At 32.8% G+C, this 21,224-nt stretch overlaps 4 protein-coding genes across 4 annotated transcripts; all 4 read left to right on the forward strand.

Moving 5' to 3' along the window:
- The first annotated feature begins 7,613 nt into the window (after nt 1–7,613).
- Nucleotides 7,614–8,888, forward strand: LOC117114250 (adrenocorticotropic hormone receptor-like). Its single transcript, XM_033257855.1, has one exon. The coding sequence runs from the start codon at nt 7,715–7,717 to the stop codon at nt 8,528–8,530; it is 816 nt and encodes a 271-aa protein (XP_033113746.1). The 5' UTR covers nt 7,614–7,714; the 3' UTR covers nt 8,531–8,888.
- A 2,584-nt stretch (nt 8,889–11,472) lies between these two features.
- LOC117114251 (sphingosine 1-phosphate receptor 3-like) lies at nt 11,473–12,391 on the forward strand. The gene has a single exon (XM_033257856.1). The coding sequence runs from the start codon at nt 11,573–11,575 to the stop codon at nt 12,389–12,391; it is 819 nt and encodes a 272-aa protein (XP_033113747.1). The 5' UTR covers nt 11,473–11,572.
- A 4,802-nt stretch (nt 12,392–17,193) lies between these two features.
- On the forward strand, nt 17,194–18,723 carry LOC117114252. Its single transcript, XM_033257857.1, has one exon. It carries the CDS (start codon nt 17,194–17,196, stop codon nt 18,397–18,399), a length of 1,206 nt encoding a protein of 401 aa, XP_033113748.1. The 3' UTR covers nt 18,400–18,723.
- A 461-nt stretch (nt 18,724–19,184) lies between these two features.
- On the forward strand, nt 19,185–19,967 carry LOC117114253 (sphingosine 1-phosphate receptor 3-like). Its single transcript, XM_033257858.1, has one exon. It carries the CDS (start codon nt 19,185–19,187, stop codon nt 19,965–19,967), a length of 783 nt encoding a protein of 260 aa, XP_033113749.1.
- Nucleotides 19,968–21,224: the final 1,257 nt, after the last annotated feature.

The raw sequence follows: 21,224 nt of genomic DNA on the forward strand, positions 1-21,224 counted from the left end.
TAACATAATAATTTTTAAATTATGTTGAACCTATTTTGTAAAATGTGGTAAATTATGGGTGTTCTTGTCTAGTAGTTGCCTTAGTCTTGATAATTTTGAAATGTGCTTGATAGATTTTATTTCATTCAGTTGAAACCAACCAAAGGGATGGAATGGAGTCACATTCAACAGATATGTTTTCTTTTAATTCCATTTTCAACAACAAGGTTTTTATGAATATAGCTTAAAATTCTTCTTACAGTAGAACAATATGTGGCTGTGACAAGCCAGACCAGTCACTCGTCGCAAATCGTGTTTCAGAGAAAATGGCCAAAACATGTTGGAATGTCAAATTTTTAAAAATCTATTTTATTGCACTAAACTACCCTTTATATATCTACACATCATTCTACGCTGTTATTTTCCCCATTTTCAATGTGAAAACAATACTTTTTATGGATTTAAAGATAGTTTCTGCATGAGAAATGCCTGAAATCATAAACTTTGAAGGTTAATTTCTCATATAGTGTTCTTTAAACAGCTGTGTGGTTAAACATTTGTAACTTCATAAGGAAATGTCCGATTTGAATGATTTCTTTACCATTTTATAGCTATTATTTTACTCTCTAACACTGTATTAATTTCTCAAAATCGATTTTTGCGACGAGTGACTGGTTTGGCTTGTCTTTGCCACATATACTAGCTTTGGAGTAATTTTTGAAGGGCAAGATATTGACATCAAAATGATCCCTGAGCATAATTTCAAACTCTCCTACTCCTAAAATACTAATTTTGATTGCAATATAAAGGCAGGTATTAATTAACAAGGTCCCTGGGAATAAAGCAAAACTCCCTAAAATTATAAATTTAATGAAGCATCATCATATCATACAATCAAACTTCTAAATATGTGGCTGATATTCTCAAATAAATTATCCTTTATTTCTAATCTAAATTCTAATCAATCAATTTAAATTATAATAAGAATGACCATGAATGTGAAAATGCAATTTATTTGTAATATATAACATAACGTGGCCTGACATGTTTCTTTGTATCATTTAAATATACCAGGGATCTCTCAATTGCCTGCCAATTAATCCAGTTAAATTAAATGTTAATCTAGTTACATAAGCGATTAAACTTAATCTGTTGTACGGGGATGAGCTCATCTACTAACTTTTGAGTAATTTATTTGTGCACATGACCGAACAATTTTGTGAAGAAATCAATATCTTTTTAAATTTGAGATATAACTGTGATGATTCTTCGGAATGGTGACTGTATGGGCGACAATATTGTTGAAATGTCTGTACTTCAATTTTTCAGACTTGTAACTGATTTTGGCATCACAATTAAGAAACATTGTAGCTACAGTAGTTGAATGGGACATGATGACTTTAGAATTAATATTCCTGATTCTGAGTTATCTTTTCTAGCAAACTTGCTTGTTATCATTTTATTTGCATTGAACAAGAGACTATGGAGACCTAAGAATTTCTTTATTTGCCTACTGGCAATTATAATGAGTTTTTCTTCAATGGTTTTCTTGTTCAAGTAAATATAATTGGCTTTCAAATTGGATAGTACTGAAGAACTTCTGTTATCATCAAAATTGGCCATTGCTGCTGTCGCTGTTAGGCCATTCAACCACGCTGGTTTGGGCACTACTTCGTTATAACCTCCTTGTTACAACTCGGCGTTACATCATTTTTTTTTTTTTACTTGCTTGTGAGTTCCACTCATCATTTGGTCTCATTTTTAAAATATTTCATCCACTTAACCTCTTAAACTTACTTACAAATCCTATCTTATATGGTTTCACGTGTGACAGATTTTCGCAAATCATTGAGGAATCTACTTTGGAATTTAAGATGTTGTAAAAACATGACAATAGAGACAGTTTCAGGAATGAATTGGATAATTACACTGGACTACTACCCCACCGTGGCATACAAGCACAAAAAACAAGTTTGAAAACTACTTAATATTTCTAGAAATATACTAAACATCTATGTCTGTTAGGTTACTGGTATACTATATATTTATTTTATACCCAAATTTGTTCTCATGCATTTATCAAAATTTAATTGGTTCTTTTCAGTTTATATTTAAACTTATGTTTTTGTATATTTATAATTTTTTTTTTTCTGATTTTCATATCTTTTCTTGTGAGATCAGTGCTCCATCACTGAAAATGTTTTTACGTTGAGGACACAATAGATAAATATTATACTAAGCAATTTGATAACATTGGTGATGATGAGAAAGAGTGTGATGATGACAAAGTTGAAAATGATGATAACAAAGTTTAAAATGATGATAACAAAGTTTAAAATGATGATAACAATTGATGATAAGTAAATATCAATGATGATGTAGATGATGATAAAATGATGCTGATAACAGCAGGCAGTGTTAGAAAATAGAACTTAAAGAAGCCATTATTTCAAACAGAGCTGTGTTATAATTAAGTATACAATAACAATCAAATTTGTAAGTGCTTCGAATAAGAGCTTGATATTCTCATTTCAATAATGTCTACTTCTAATCAATCAATCTAATAATCGATAAATTGAAATTAGATTCTAATGAGAATAAAAATAAATGAGAAATGCAATTTATTTGCAATCATTTGGTCTGACATGTTTCTTTGTATCATGTAAATATTAATTGTCCTATTTTAAATATATATTTCAGTTAACTGTCAATCACTCTACAAACCTACAATCTAGTTTTACTTCACCAAATTTTGTGGTGAATTGTTCAATGAATTTTGAATGATATTTGAAAATGAACAATAGAAATATAGTTGCTTTAATATCCAACACGTCTAGAGATATGTCAATTTGACAAATTTTAGGTCAAAACGATGTATTTACATAATAAACAAGAAATATTTCCTATAAAAAACGGCGCAACATCTTTACCTACATTAAATGCTTTACTTTCACCTAGCGTGCTATTCTGGGGCACTTTTATCTATAAATGAGATAATTCCCCTGAAGGGTTACTATATCGACGAAAACACTCACACATTTTTGTACACATTTTTCGCTGATTTTTGTCAATCATGGAACACTGTAGCAACACCAGTTCAGATGGCCAATGGGACATGATGTACTTAACTTTATTATTCACTATTTTAAGTCTGTTATCTTTGTTAGCAAACTTGCTTGTTATCTTTTTGTTTGCAACAAATGCAAGACTGCGAAGAACTAAGAATGTTTTCATCGGTCTATTGGCGATTATTGATGCAACTGCAAGCACACTAATGATTCCGACATCACTGATTTATACTTTTGAGGAAAATACATTGAGGGCCATGATATCGGATAGTTCAGAAGGACTTCTGTTATCATCAACATTGGCCATCGCTGCTGTCGTTGTTGACCGTTCAATTGCGCTGATTTGGGCACCACTACGGTATAACCTCCTTGTTACAACTCAGCGTTACATCATCGTATCTGTCTTAATTGCAGTTTTACCAATCATTTATATGCTGACTCTTTACAGTGTTGTTCCTGAGGACCTTGTCTTCTTTCTTTATTCTAGCACTATTCTACTGACAATGTTAATCACTATATATTTGTATATCAATATCTATAAAAAGCTTCAGCAAAATCGTTCCAATGTTCATACAACTACCAATGAAATTGAAGAATTTAAAAAATTATTCAAAACTTTTAGTATTATCATTGGAATTTTTGTAATAACATGGGGACCAAATACAGTTTTGAATATAGTAGGCTATTTCATTGACTGTTCCAAAGTTCAAATAGACTTGGAACTCATTATTGAAATAAGTTATCAATTTCTTATTGTTAACTCACTTGCAAATCCTATCATCTACTGGCTTCACCTTGCAGATTTTCGCAGAGCATTGAGAAGTCTACTGAGGAAAAAAAGTCATCCTAAAAATGTAAGCATCGAATCTGTTTTATGAATGAATGAAAATGAATTGGATAATTGCACATACACACTGAAGCAGTCAATTACAGTCAAAATCGACAAAAATGTCCGTTACGTTGTTTTGCCTCGGGACAGCCGAGCAAAAATGCATCAATTGGGAGAACCCTGAGTAGTTATGGTGCCACCTACTAGTTTGTTCGAATATGACTAAACAAAAACTAGAGACCACTGATAACGGATATTTGAGCTATAAATCTGACAGTAATTCAAGTAATTTCATGTAGTAATATTTAAGAGACACTGGGTTTTTATGTTTGATTACTTATTTAAACCTGTCATATATTTACTGTACAGTAGTAAAAACAAAGGGTTTAATTTTTATTAAAAATTTGAGAAATTGTTTGAATGTAGGTTTAGTTATATAGAAGAGATGTGGAATCGGTTTGACAGCAAAATGAAATTTATTATCTTACTTTTGTTAAACTCAGAAAATTAAAAATATAATACATAAATACAAAGAAGTATTAACTAAGAGATAAATTGATATTTAAACTCAAGACTTTCATTATACTGTATTTTACTAAATCAGTCAACCACTTTTCTTTTTGTGTTGAATGGGATATCAGTGGACTAATAATATTGATGATGAAACATTACGATTTTGATGTTAATTGTGATGATGAAAATGATGGAAAGTTGCTGATGAAGATGATGATGAAAAGGTTATTATTGTTGTTGATGATGATGATGATGATGATGATGATGATGATGATGATGATGAAAAAGTTAATGATGATAAATTTGATGATGAGAAAGTGGGTGATGATGACAAATTTGAAAATAACAATGGTGATAAGAAACTTAAAAATGATGATGAAATGATGCTGATGATAAGAATGGTGATGATAAGTAACTAAATAATCAATGATGATGTAGATGAAGATGAAATTATACTGATAAGAATAGTGAAGAGAAGTAACTAATAATGCCAATGTCGATGTACATTATGATGAAATGATGTTGATAACAGTGATGATAAGTAACTTCATATTATTGATAATAAAGGTTATATAGCGCATATTGTTAAGCCCTCTATGCACTTCACATTATCATTAGCCCGGTCATTGGATTAAAAGCCTATGGAACACAAACTCAAGCTCCCCGGGGTAGTATTACATAAGGTTGCAGCAGCTACATCATCGCATTTAACACTACCAGTTACCCACTTATACTCTTGGATGGAGAGAAGCAATGCAGATAAAGGTAAAAGTGTCTTGCCCAAGGACACAAGCGAAATGCACAGCGAGGGATTGAAACCCAGAACTTATGAGTTTGGAAAACCAAACCGTTCCCACTGCGCCAAACCACTTCCACTTACTGTAATACCAATGATGATGTAGATAATGATAAAATGATCCTGATGATAACAATGGTGATGATAAGTAACTCAATCTGTGATCATGCAGATGAAGATTAAATGATGCTGATGACAACAATGGTGATGACAATACCAATGATGACATAGATGATGATAAAATGATGCTGATAACAACAGTGATGGAAAAGAGCTTTTTCATTTCTCTTTTGGAAAAAGAGCTTTTTCATGTGCTGCACCTCGTCTGTGGAATCAGGGGTGGATCCAGAAATGTCCAAAAGCAGGGGCCGAAAGGGGGTCCAAAAGTTGGGCCGATCGAGACAACACATTTTTGTGTTCTAGACGCCAGAACATGACATTTGAGGCATTCTGGGCTATCATTTTTTTTCTTTTTCTCTCCTTTTTTCTTTTTTTTACTTCCCAAAAGGGGGACCGAAGCCGGGCTGCAACCCCCCACCCCAAATCCTCCCCTGGTAATTCTCTTCCTCAAGATTTAAGGATGTTCCAATCTGTTGACATTTTCAAGAGAAGGCTAAAGAGTTTGCTGTTCGAGTGCCTTTGAACATTTTCGATGGATTCTGGTGCTATATAAATTCAATAATTGATTGATGATGGCAGCAAAGATGATCACAGAGTGACAATAGCAGCTATGACACTGAAAGCGACAGGGATTAAGATGATGAGGCAATTAGTACCTTCCAATCCATGTTCATAACAAGTGTGTTATATAAACACAGCCTATTGTACATTGCTAAAACATTTGACAAGCACACTGATATTTGACATGATATTTTCATTTCAAATTTCCAAGTAAAAACATCAACGTCAATCAACCAATCTGTCAATTAAGAGTAGAATTAAGAATAACAAAGCTAAGACCAGCGCTTAATAAAAATGAAAACCACAAATTAATGTGAACAAAAGTGACAGTTATTGACAGGACAACTTGATGGGATCGGAATAAAAATCAATAGTGTATGAAGGCAAGAGAAGGTGTAATTATTTTCCAGTGGCTGTTTACTGTACATCAATTTTTATAACAAGTAGAATTTACAATACTTGTAATCTTAAACCTTAAAAAATATAATTTCAAAAACCTTCAAATATGGATAATTGTACAAGTACATACAAGAGCTTGGACACCAAGCAGCTGTCTGACTTCAACAAGGTAAACATAGTAGTAGCTATATCTGTACCATTTTCATATTTAACAAATATGTTTGTGGTATTTTTGATATTGATGAAAAGTAAACTGCAGAAAACCAAAAATATATAGCATGTATTGGTGATGGACTTTTACTGGCATCAACATTGACCATTGTTGCTATTGCTGTTGACCGTTCAATTGCACTGATTTGGACACCACTTCGGTATCACGTCATTGTTACAACTCAGCGTTACATCTTCGCATCTGCCCTAATTGTGACAATACCATTTATGTTTCTAGTAATTTTAAACTATGCAGCTAACACCTTTACTATTTGATATATTCTGGCACTACATTAAAAACAATACTAATCATTATATTCGTGTGTTTTAACATTTATAAAAAGCTTTAACAAAATCTTTCTACAGATAATGTTCCTGGGGCTGCCAATGAAATTGAAGAATTTAACAAATTATTCAAAACTTTCAGTATTATCATTGGAATCTTTGTAATATCATGGGCCCGAATACACAATTTAATCTAATAGTTTTTTTCTTTGAATGTCCTACAGTTCCACGTATTATTATGAATTTAAATACAATGTCCTATGCTTTTGTTGTTGTAAACTTGCAAATCCGATTATATATTGGTTTCACCTCTCAGATTTTCGCAAACCGTGTAAGGACCTACTATACCAAGGTCGTAATTGTTGAATCCATCCCAAATTCATGGAATTCAGCTGTGACTATCAGTGTGATAAATTAATATAGTATTCTTGTCTGACATTGTATTTAATGCTATGGCATTTAATTTTTTTCTATTTTTGTTAAGCTTGTTGACAGAATTCAAATGCAAGATCTTGTATTTCAAGTTTTAAGTCGATTAAACATTACTATTTATTATAGTGTCTTATAAACAAGCAATTTCTATAGGGCTCTGGTTGATTGTAAATGACATCAATTTTTATTGCAATTGATTTTTGTAAGTCATTGATTTTAGCGTTTAATTTGCAGTAGAATAGACCATATCAGACTGTGATATGGTATAGTGTGTCTTATGTAAACAAGCAAGATATTAAATGATATTAAAGATGATTCTTTAAATGACAGACCCAAAGAAAGCTTATGATACCTCCATTATTTATGTTTACAATCCATTATGCAATAAAATAGACAATGCCAGACACCATTACTAATTCTTTAGTACAAATTTGATGAAAATGATAGTGTATAGTTTAATTTCTGGCAGTTAACATGTTATTAATTTTCAGAAAAGCAGTGGTATATCAAATCTAGTTTAACATGGCAAGGAATAATTCAGACGTGGTGTTAAACGCCTCGATATATGCTTTAGACACTTTATGTGCCTTGACGTTCCTCACCAACTTGTTGGTATTCATTGTTCTGATTACAGACACTAAACTCCACAAGAAACAAAACGCTTTCATTGGACTGTTATCACTAGCGGACATGTCTTACAGCATCTCAACCTTTCTGGCAATTCACAAAAACCCGGTAGGTTCTGGGTACCGTGGTGTTTTATGGAGCATTGCTGATGGAGCACTGCTGACATCTGTTTTGGCACTTGCTGCAATCGCGATTGATCGTTATATTGCTTTGATTTGGGCTCCATTTCGCTACAATATCATTGTTACTCCAAAGCGTTGTGTTACTGTCTGCCTTCTACTTGTATTTGGTCCATTTGTCTTGTTTAGTATAATCTATGCTTTCTTTGATAACACCACAGCCAATGTCACTATAACCTGTGTAACCGCTGCTATAATTATTATGAACACTTGCATTTATCGAAATATCTATAAACAATTGCAACGGAAACAAGTAGGCATTCCAGTAATGCAACAAGACTTAGAAGAATCCAAGAAGTTGCTTATGACATTCACAATCATAGTTGGTATATTCATTATAACTTGGACTCCATTAATAATTCTAACACTTACCACTGGTGTATTAGGCCTATTTGGAAATGGTAGAAGTTATTTCTTAATGATGATCATTGGATATGAAATAGGCATGGTCAATTCTTTAGCTAACCCAATAATTTACTGGTTCAGAATGCCCACTTTCCGTAGGGCAGCTCTGAAACTTGTTTGTTCTTAGACTTTTGAATACAATAATAAGCAATTAGTAAAGCTCCGCATAGTACACTATAGGAAAATTATTGTATGAAGGTTAGATTTAATGCTTGAAAAAATTGACTGAGGGCCTGCAAGGCCGAAAGAAATTTTTGAATGCATTAAAGCTAACCTAAGTATAACAATTTTCCGTTTAGTGTACGATGCATGCTCTACTAATTGCTTTATAAGTCAATCGACGTCTTTTAATTTTAGTTTTTTATAACCAACTGTTGTAGCGGCCATCGGTTGCTATAGTGATATGATCAGTATACGTGTGCGTATTTACATTTAGCTGTGCTTATACTGATTTTTGCTCCTGCATTACGCGTTTAACTCATCTAACATCATCAATACAGTACGGATAGAATGAATAACTATTGTTAGAAAGAACTTGTTTGTAATGCTATATTGATAGACTTTCATCAAAGAAATAAACATTTCAGCATTCGAGAGGGAATACAGTCACTGACGTCCTTTTTGGTCGGTGCATGCAGGCAGGTAAAATCGTGTGAGGATTTCATAACTAGGCCAGGCTAGGCCTATGCCTAGTAATAGTAGGAGGCCCGGGCTACATCTAAATTTGTACCTTGAGTCTTTAAAATAGGTCTAGAATATTTTTATTAAACGTTCAGTTTGAAGAGTTTATGAGGATCCATTGATTCCTTAATTGTTCATACTTAATATTGAATTTGAAGTAACTTTCATCAGGTTCTAATTAAGCTTGTTTTACGAAAGTAATTTCCAATTACAATTCAATTTTTATCGTGGTGCGCGATGTATTCGTGGTGGTGATGAAAAAATGAGGATTTGTTTTTGCACACGAACCTTAAAAAAATCAAGCCGAGCGTCCAATAATAAAAAAATTCTTGGACGCTGGGTAATAGGCAAAAAACATTGGGAGTTACAGTAATAATATTTAAGCCACTATTAAAGGAATATTTCAGCAATATCATCAGCAAGTAAACTCACATGCCTTATATCTTATTTTTAGTTTGAAATATTCATTCTTACATGGACTCTGCTGATGTTCACATTAATGATCATTACATTAATGTATGGTCAATCATTCAGCTAACCCAATAATTTACTGCTTCTGAATGTCACCTTTATGTAGGGCAGTTTTTAAAAATTAGCATTGTGCAGGTAATCATTTAATATTTAATTTAGGCTACATTGTAGCATCTCTCTACCTACAGGTACATACTGTTGCTCTATATGTTTATTACAATAAGCCATTCCAGACTATCACAACATTCCTAAATATGGCCATTATGAAATCACATCATTATAATATTTAGGCACATTATGACTATATATGGGCATACAACAATTTTTTAGTACATGGGTGTAGAGTATTGAAAGAATGGGGGAACACATATTTTTAATGAGTACTTCCTTTATATATGTGGGTACATTTTGCTCTTTTTATATCTCCCAATTTATTTCAATGCAGAATATCAGAATTCAAATAATTGGCTTGTACTGAAGACTAATAAATAAAAATATCTATTGCAACCTCATTCAGTGCTCTCCAACAACTGAAGAAAATGGACCTTTTCAAAATGTCAATCAAACTGGACAACTGACAAATCAGAACAGGGCCAGGGATATTCACGTGTCCTGCAAGCACACGCACACGTTTACGTGCCTTTCATACAGTACAGTGTGTCATTTGCATTTATTGTAAAAATTGTTTTGAAATTATGTTATTTGATGCCATATAATTTTTACTAAAAGTTTCTGAGATCTTTAGAACTTGGTTTGGAAAGTTATCTTTGATGATGATAATGATTATGGTAAATGATGAAATGATAGATGGTAATGACCAGATATTGATTTATACTCCTAAGCTATACTAACATAAAAGTTAATTGGAAATTCGAAAAAATCATTTTACAGTAAGATTGCTACCTCTGCATAGAATATTGTTGGCTGAGGTGCTTGTACACCTTTGTGCCTGTGTTCTTCACACCCAGCCCAACAGATAAGTATATTTAATGTATAATGTGCAGAGTTTGTTTTAAGTTTGTAAAATAATTTCAAATGGCTTCTATGACAAAAAACAAAATGAATTGTAACTGCAATGATCCAATTTGCAAGAAATTTAAGTACCACGAATTATAGCTTCTGAAAAAACTTATTCTGGTGCTTAATATCAATGTTAAAAATGTACTAGTTTGCAGACACGCAGACAAAACTATGCCGTGTCTTTGATTTCTGTCTTATTAATATTTGATTTCCAAGTTGAAATGATGATAGGCTGAAATTGAAACAGAATTTAATCAGTCAATAATTTTACACTAGAGTATCATAATGTATGCTTTCTTATATTCCTGCTCTAACCTTTGAAAATGTGTTAATGTTTAATGCTTTAACTTACAATTTTTTAATTTTAAAATTGCAGAAATTCAGTTTTGTTACTATACTTCAATTATTTACAGTACACCTTTTTATATACTAAATTGAATGGTACCTCATGAACAAATGAATTACAGATATAAAGATTACATTTTTAACAGGAAAAATAATTCTATATACAGATGTGATCATTTGTTTGTCAATGTTTCTATTTGTTTTGAATGCATTTACATTGGTTGATGTTGTCACTCAACAACCAGAATTGGCTGGTCTCACATGATGAGAGAGTGACATAAAATAGAATTAAAAACCAATTTTAATTATTCTAAATTTCACTTAGATCAGGGAGATCACAGTATATAGAAAATGCCACATTGTTACATTGGTGTTATGAACAAGCAAGACTTTAATTAGTATAGGGGGTGGTATTTGACATTACATGACAGATCTTAAGAGAGTTTACATTTACAGTTGATATGAGTCAATACGTCTCCAATTTGATTTTATTAAGCAGTATAATAGTTGTCAAGAACTAAGTTACTGGTCTCAAAAATCAAAGTTGATGTTTGAATCTTTAATATCTGTTCTCTTATCAGTTAACCTCATTTCATGATTTTTAGACAAATCCTACTGTACATCAAATAATATAACAAATTTGATTCTGAAAATGTATTCAAGTAATAATACTGACGTAGTGGAGCACATATCAGTATTTCTCTTTGGTGCCTTATGTGTTTGCACTTTTACTGGTAACATATTGGTAATCATCATTCTGATTACAGACTCTAAGCTTCACAAGAAGCAAAATGCTTTCATCGGACTGTTATCGCTGGCGGACATGTCTTATAGCATCTCAAGCTTTTTGATAACTAACCAAACCGACAGTAAAAATGACTTTAATATAGTATGGTGCATTGTTGATGGAACACTGCTGACGTCTGTTTTGTCACTTGCTGCAATCGCGATTGATCGTTATATTGCTTTGATCTGGGCTCCATTTCGCTATAATATCATTGTTACTCCAAAGCGCTGTGTTACTGTTTGCCTTCTACTTGGATTTGGTCCAGTTGTATTGTTTTATATAATCTATAATTTTGATTACAACATTTCAAACTATATCATTATAGTCTGTGTATCTGTTACACTTACAATGAACACTTGCCTTTATCGGAACATCTATAAACAATTGCAACGGAAACAGGGAGACATTCCAGTAATGCAACAAGACTTAGAAGAATCTAAGAAGTTACTTAAGACATTCATAATTGTAGTTGGAATATTCATCATGACCTGGATTCCCTACATAATAATAACAGTTATCATTCAAATATTATTTAATTATGAGAAAGTAAGTTTTGATAGTTATTTATTGATAATGGTAAATGCATATGGATTAACTCTGCTAAATTCTTTAGCTAATCCAATAATTTATTGCTTCAGAATGCCCTCGTTTCGTAGGGCAGCTCTGAAACTTGTTTGTCATTAGAAATTTCAGAGTATAAGAGAAAAATTTTATAAATGGAGTTGGGTTACTTTTCCCAACATTTAGTTTTTGCTATACAAATAGTATTGTAATTTTAGTATTTAATGTTCACTTTATTCTATTATACGCCTGTATGCATTATTTTCCGGTGTATAATCTGCAAATTTCATATGTAATTTTGACCCGGAAATTCAAGGTGCTGTCTATACACTGGTAATCCACTTACTCTTAAAAAAATTCAGATCGTGAACAAAAATCAGACGCCGTCTGTCTAAGTGAGGGCCAAAGAATGCAAGCATGTCCAGTTGTTTGTTATTTAATAGTCGGCCTGTCAGGAAAAATTTGGTCCGGGGCAAAAATCGGTCCGGCACACTGATTTTGGCCTCATAATTACTTGCTAAATGAAGTCCACATAAGCCAAAATCAGTCCGCTGAAACTTACTTTGCTGCACAGCACACTTGGAAATATTACATCCGCAATAGATTTTGGCGGAAAAAAAACGACTCCTAAGCTTTTACAGATGTGCATACGCTACCTAGCCAATCACAATGTTGTCTTTAGGTGAAGCCTGAATTTGCATACATCACCCTATATAAGAGTTTAAGTTCGGAATGATCAGCACAGTATTTCGGTTTAGTTGATAGTAGAGCCTTCATGGTTAGTGAACATTGGAATAACAATAAGGGAAGACTAAGCTATGTACACTATCAATATATACTGTCTCTTATACACATCTAGATGTGTATAAGAGACAGGTTTGATACCGGTAACTAATATATCGTTATTAATATCATGATTATCATTAAAATGTTCAGCTATAGGAAGACCTGATGTGTTAAGGTTGATAGAGCGCAAATGTTCAACCAATAGAATGTTGAGTCTTCAACCCAGTATTGAGTGAAAATAATGAATAATAAAAAAATAACAAATAATATGAGACACGACCCATTGTCTATATTAGAACACTTCTCATTGGGTAACAAAGTCGTAATTTTTCAGTTTTGTCAAAAAGTGTCTATAGATAGTGGTGAATTATGGTTTAGGTTTTTTTTCATAAAGTTTCAAAAATTTCTATGTATGTGGAAAATGTAGTTGATTACCAAAGTTTACAATTTTTATTTTGAAGACTGCATGGTCTAGGAAGTGTACATTGTTTTATGGGGCAAGTTTCCAAGGGCGGGTATTCTAGGGGCGAGTTGACTGCCAAAGAGTGTTGCCAAAGTGCGAGCCAGCGTGTTATTTGATCACAAGTGTGAGACATCGCAAGTGTGAGCCAGCGAGCCATGACATCACGACAATAGATACGAGACGTTACTCGAGTTGTGCAAGGTATCGGCTGAGATTTGTGGAGTACAATTCAAAAAACAACTACAGTATAGGTCTAATAATGAATTATTGTGATGTTAAATAGACAATGTTAGCTATCAAGGAGCGACATTGTTTTTCATTGGGACCTTCGTCCCTTCAAGGCTAGGCCTATACCATCCTAGCTAGTCTAGGTCTAGAGTAGGATAAGGCTAGCGCGACATGCGGACGTTGGTACGTGTTGGTTAGTCTACAAACGTCGCCAAAAGAAATTGATTTTACCCGGCAGAACGAAAGAAGGAAACTCCGCAATTCAGTCGTCTTAGGCCCTTGTTTTTTGACAAACAATGACCTTTCAGAGGTCAAATTGCTGTCAAAAATATGAATTGGCTGCTTCGCAGCAATAATGGCATTGTTTTCCAAAAATAACCTCTGAGGCGTAATAGGCGACTGATTATTTCTTTTTCTTTTATTTTTCCTTCTTTTTAGAGACAGGACCAACTACCATCCTTTCTAAATCCACGCCTAATATATTTGGTAGAAAGAGAGAGAGGGTGGATGAACGTGAAAGGGGTTTTGAAATTTAACATGTACATTCGGCAACCAATCACAATCACAATGATGTCCATGGCTGAAGCCTTAATTTGCATACATCACCCTATATAAGTGTTTAAGATCACGATGTACAGTACAGTATTTGGCTTTAGTTGATAGTAGAGGCTTCTGAGTGGGTTCCCTGCACATTGCTTATGTTATTTCACGTTAATCTTATGTATCTTACATACTGTATATATCTTATCTATATTTTAATGGCATTTTCTGTACTGTTCTATTAAAATTACTATATTTATATATAAGGGGAGGCGATCAAAACATCACGTAAAAGGGTATTTTATTTCTATTATAAAGATTACATTTTTAATAGGAAAAATAATTCTATATACAGATGTGATCATTTGTTTGTCAATATTTCTATTTGTTTTGAATGCATTAATATTAATTGATGTTGTCACTCAAAAATCAGAATTGGCTGGTCTCACATGAGAGAGTGACATAAAATAGAATGAAAAACCAAGTTTAATTATTCTAAATTTCACTAATACATCAGAGAGATTTTAATTAGTATAGAGGGCAGTATTTGACATTACATGACAGATCCTTAAGAGAGTTTACATTTACAGTTGATATGAGTCAATACTTCTCCCATTTGACTTTATTTTAATACAATAAACCTTTTTATAACTAAATTGAATGGTACCTCATGAACAATTGAATTACAGATATAAAGATTACATTTTTAATAGGAAAAATAATTCTATATACAGATGTGATCATTTGTTTGTCAATGTTTCTATTTGTTTTGAATGCATTAATATTGGTCGATGTTGTCACTCAAAAATCAGAATTGGCTGGTCTCACATGAGAGAGTGACATAAAATAGAATGAAAAACCAAGTTTAATTATTCTAAATTTCACTTAGATCAGGGAGATTTTAATTAGTATAGAGGGCAGTATTTGACATTACATGACAGATCCTTAAGAGAGTTTACATTTACAGTTGATATGAGTCCATACTTCTCCCATTTGATTTTATTAAGCAATACAACAGATGTCAAAAAATAAGTTATTGGTCTCAAAAATCAAAGTTGATGTTTGAATCTTTAATATCTGTTCTTTTATCAGTTAATATCATTTCATGATTTTAGACCAATAAATCCTACCTCAAATAATATAAAAAATTTGATTATGAAAATGTTTTCAAGTAATATTACAGACGTAATGGATCACATATCAGAATTTCTTTTCGACTCCTTATGTGTTTGCACTTTTACTGGTAACATATTGGTAATCATCATTCTGATTACAGACTCTAAGCTTCATAAGAAGCAAAATGCTTTCATTGGACTGTTATCACTGGCGGACATGTCTTATAGTATCTCAAGTTTTTTGATAACCAAGACCCAATATGAGTTTGGTATATTATGGAGCATTGTAGATGGAACACTGCTAACGTCTGTTTTTGCACTTGCCGCAATCGCGATTGATCGTCATATTGCTTTGATCTGGGCTCCATTTCGCTATAATATCATTGTTACTCCAAAGCGCTGTGTTACTGTCTGCCTTCTACTTGGATTTGGTCCAGTTGTATTGTTTTATATAATCTATCATTTTAATGACATCATTCCAACCTATATCATTATAGTCTGTGTATCTGTTACACTTACAATGAACACTTGCCTTTATCGGAACATCTATAAACAATTGCAACGGAAACAGGGAGACATTCCAGTAATGCAACAAGACTTAGAAGAATCTAAGAAGTTACTTAAGACATTCATAATTATAGTTGGAATATTCATCATGACTTGGATTCCCTACATAATAATAACAGTTATCATTCAAATATTATTTAATTATGAGAAAGTAAGTTTTGAAAATTATTTATTAATAATTTTAAATGCATATGGATTAACTCTGCTAAATTCTTTAGCTAATCCAATAATTTATTGCTTCAGAATGCCCTCGTTTCGTAGGGCAGCTCTGAAACTTGTTTGTCATTAGAAATTTCAGAGTATAAGAGGAAAATTTTATAAAGTTTGGTTACTTTTCCCAACATTTAGTTTTTGTTATACAAATAGTATTGTAATGTTAGTATTTAATGTTTACTTTATTGTATTACACGCCTGTATGCATTATATTCCGGTGTATAAACTGCAAATTTCATATGTGATTTTGACCCGGAAATTCAGGGTGCTGTCTATACACTGGTTATCCACTTACAAAAATTTCAGATCGTGAACGAAAATCAGAAGCCGTCTGTCTAAGTGAGGGCCAAAGAATGCAAGCATGTCCAGTTGTTTGTTATTTAATAATCGGCCGATAAGCTGAAATTTCTTTATTTGAATATTTGTAAATAATGTTAATGTTTCAAAATACTGTAATTAAAACGCTAACATTTTTGGAAGTGTTTGGATTTGAAAAATAGGTGCGGCTTATAGTTATACACAGATGACTAAAAAAAGCACAATATTTCACGTCTTAATTAGGAGTCTGGCTACACAGGTGCGACTTACGGTATACATTGGAATATATGCTAATATGCCACTGATGTAAGAGGATGTCAGAGGGCCCTGAAACAAGCCTGAGAATGTGTCTATTATTTATTTGAAAATGTCTATTTCAACTGGATTATTTGGCTACTTTCTTGTATCATTATAAAGAAGAAATTGAGAAGATCCTAAATCAGAAATTCTTTTTGAAAAATTCAAGGTATTTTTTGCAATATTTGGTATACTTTGGGGCATTTTTCTAGGCTCCAACCAAGCTTTGAGGAGCATACTTCAAGCATTACTAAGGCAAGCCAACAAGCACTCTATTGACTCTTTGTTCAAACTGTTTATCAAATTAATTAGGGCCGGATAAGCTAGCCTCTGTCTTACATAATAGCTGAATAGTGAACAGGGAGTGACTGCTTTACCAAGCCAAATTGATTACCACCATGGTGAATTTTAAAATTGGCCTAGGATCTAACCAAGGAATTAGCACCAATAGCTCTTGTATGAACAGTTTCTATGTCTTTTCTGATGATGAAATCAATATCTGCATAAGAAATTATAACTTACAGGTATCAGAGTATCATAGAAATTACACCAGAAATGATGAATCTGTCAACCAAACTCAACAAAGAGAAACAAAGCCTACTTTTAAAACTACTGCAACCCAGACAATGACTTGTTCACTTGAGGACAGAATCTCAAATCTTGAATTCATTATAAATACGCTGGTTTCAAAACTACAAGGAAGTGCAATTTCATTTAACCCTCAAATAAACTCTACTGAAATAACTCAAGAATCTACTCCTTTGAGAGATGTGCCAAATATAAGCACATATAATCATTTTGAAGCTCTTGAAATTGAGGAAAACAACGACCTTACCATCAATGAGGACCAACCGCAAGTTAACACAGCTGTCCAAAACTTAAACACAAGCTATGCAAATGTACAACCTGAGTTTCATCCTACTGTAATCCCACATCAAGTATTCAACAAAGAAACTCTGATCATAGGTGATTCAATGTTAAAACATATAAAGACACGAGGACTATGGAATGCATCTGTGAAAACACTGCGGGGATACACAGTGCAACAAGTATCATCAGCACTGAAAGAACTAGATGTGAGCCAAGTAAAAAATGTGATTGTACATGCCGGAACAAATGATTGCAGCAACTTAAATTACAACAAAGAGGAACTAATGAAGGATTACAATGAACTTATTTCAAGCTTAAAACCCAGAATATCAGGAAAGGTGTTTTTGTCTGGAATCTGTCCCCGTCTTGATGACCCGCATATCAATGTGCGTGTACTGGAAACAAATGAAGAGCTCAAGTCAAGATACAAAGATGACTTCATTGACAACTCTAAAGCTTTCTTATGCAGATATGGTCTGGATGCTTCCAAATTTGTATATCATGGCCTTCATCTCAACAAATATGGAACCTTTGCTCTAATCAAAAGCCTAAATTCAAAAATTCAAATCATAAGGCCAAAAAGAAACAACCTTCAAGAATCATCATCAACTTACTGCTATTTTTGTGCAGAAAGTGGTCATACCCGTCGTGTATGTCACCATGGTCAGCCTGTAACCTGCTGGTCATGCAATTCAGTGGGACACAAGTCTAAATTCTGCGAGATACAACAATGAAAAGAAGGCGAGGAAGCTGATGCCGAATTGAAACTTAATGATAATGAGGAATCCTTCCACCTGGAAATGTTATTTACTTTGGACACTTTAAATACTAAGGACAAACACTCAACAAATATCAACGGAAAAAATGATGAGCTATCCAAAACTTCACTAAGTACTTCTAACATTTTTTCAGAAAACCATAAGATTTTTATGAACAAAGGGTTAAGTGTAATTGGACTTAATATTGTGACACTTCCGGGTAAATTTGATGAACTTAAACATCTTCTTTTAAACAATACAATAGATATAGTTGCTTTGAATGAAACCCGCCTAAATAATTCAATCACGGATAATATTCTAAACATTAATGGATATGATATTTACAGAAAAGATAGAAACAGAGAGGGAGGGGGAGTTGCCTTTTATGTAAATAATAATGGGGGTTTTACTCACTCTGTTAGATATGACCTAATGCACAATGAACTAGAAATGATTATACTTGAAATTAACAAACCCAAAAATAAGCCCATTTTGATTATAGCCTGGTACCGCCCTCCAAATTCAGAACTCAAGTTATTTGAATATGTCGAACATGTGCTTGAAAATATTGAATGTGGAAACAGAGAAATTATAATGATTGGTGATATGAATTGTGATATACTATCAGCCAATCCAACATGTTACACTCAAAGAATTAATGAAATTGCTAAAAATTTCCATTTAAAACAGTTAATTTCAGAACCGACAAGAATAACTAAAAATAGCAGAACTATCATTGTTCAAGTAATATTACAGACGTAATGGATCACATATCAGAATTTCTTTTCGACGCCTTATGTGTTTGCACTTTTACTGGTAACATATTGGTAATCATCATTCTGATTACAGACTCTAAGCTTCATAAGAAGCAAAATGCTTTCATCGGACTGTTATCACTGGCGGACATGTCTTATAGTATCTCAAGTTTTTTGATAACCAAGACCCAATATGAGTTCGGTATATTATGGAGCATTGTAGATGGAACACTGCTAACGTCTGTTTTTGCACTTACCGCAATCGCGATTGATCGTTATATTGCTTTGATCTGGGCTCCATTTCGCTATAATATCATTGTTACTCCAAAGCGCTGTGTTAGTGTCTGCCTTCTACTTGGATTTGGTCCAGTTGTATTGTTTTATATAATCTATAATTTTGATGACATCATTCCAACCTATATCATTATAGTCTGTGTATCTGTTACACTTACAATGAACACTTGCCTTTATCGAAACATCTATAAACAATTGCAAAGGAAACAGGGAGACATTCCAGTAATGCAACAAGACTTAGAAGAATCTAAGAAGTTACTTAAGACATTCATAATTGTAGTTGGAATATTCATCATGACCTGGATTCCCTACATAATAATAACAGATGTCTTTCAAATATTACATACTTATCAGAAAATAAGTCTTGATTGTTATTTATTGATACTGGTCAATGCATATGGATTAACTATGCTCAATTCTTTAGCTAATCCAATAATTTATTGCTTCAGAATGCCCTCATTTCGTAGGGCAGCTCTGAAACTTGTTTGTCATTAGAAATTTCAGAGTATAATATGAGGAAAATTACATAAATGAAGTTGGGTTTCTTTGCAGCCTGCCTTTATCAACATTTAGTTTTACTATACAAGTAGTATTGTAATGCTAGCATTTAATTTAAACAAAAATACTGTGATAGTATGTTTACGTTACTGTATTATACGCCTGTATATTCCGGTGTACAAGCTCCAAATTTCATATGTGTTTTTTACCCAGAAATTCGGGGTGCTGTCTATACACTGGTCATCTACTTACACTTAAAAAATTTCATATCGTGAACAGCAACGAAAATCAGACACTGTCTGTCTAAGTGAGGGCCAAAGAATGCAAGCATTTCCAGTTGTTTGTTATTTAATAATCAGCCGATAAGTTGAAATTTCTTTATTTGAATATTTGTAAATAATGTTAATGTTTCAAAATACTGTAATTAAAACGTTAACATTTTTGGAAGTGTTTGGAATTGAAAAATAGGTGCGGCTTATAGTTATACACAGATGACTAAAAAAAGCACAATATTTCGCGTAGGAGTGTGGCTACACAGGTGCGACTTACGGTATACATTGGAATGATGTATGGTAATGTGCCACTTTAGGCTTGCAAAATTTATTCGTATACCTTTGTAACATTACTGTGAATATGTGAACACTCAAATTAGCAAGAAATCTTAGTACTTTACTACAAAATATAGTATTGAGAAAATTGAGAATATTTCTGACTCCTACTTTATCAATACGTATATAGATAATAGCATGCAGATTTTATTGAATGTTAATGTTTCCAAGGATAAGGTATAGCTTAGAATCATGGAAATTTAGAGGGCGCTGTATATATTTTAATGACAAATCCAAAGAAATAGACTCAATCTTTGTTGGCATTGGCAGTGGATTTGATTGAGAGGGCCTACAATAGTCCATACCACATTTACTATAGTTTGTCTTATAAACAAGCAAGGCGTGGTTACTAATGTAGTAGGCACTATTTCACTTTAAATGACAGATATGAAGAAAGTTAATGAGAAACCTCAACTTCAATTACAATTTACTTTAAGTCAATAATTCTACAATTTGTTTTCATTAACCAGTATAATAGACATGTCAAACACATCAAAGTAAGTTTGTAGTATTATTAACAAATATTGTGTTCTAATTATCAATCCAGTTATGAACATTTCAGACAAGTAACTCCCACAGATAGTAAATCTAGTTAAAAAGATGGACGAATTGCTGTATTCAGTAAATGATTCAGACATTGTGTTGG

Source organism: Anneissia japonica, unplaced genomic scaffold (assembly GCF_011630105.1).
Source record: "Anneissia japonica isolate Jap-2015-1 unplaced genomic scaffold, ASM1163010v1 scaffold2994_len2133135_cov197, whole genome shotgun sequence".
Classification (NCBI taxonomy): Eukaryota; Metazoa; Echinodermata; class Crinoidea; order Comatulida; family Comatulidae; genus Anneissia; species Anneissia japonica.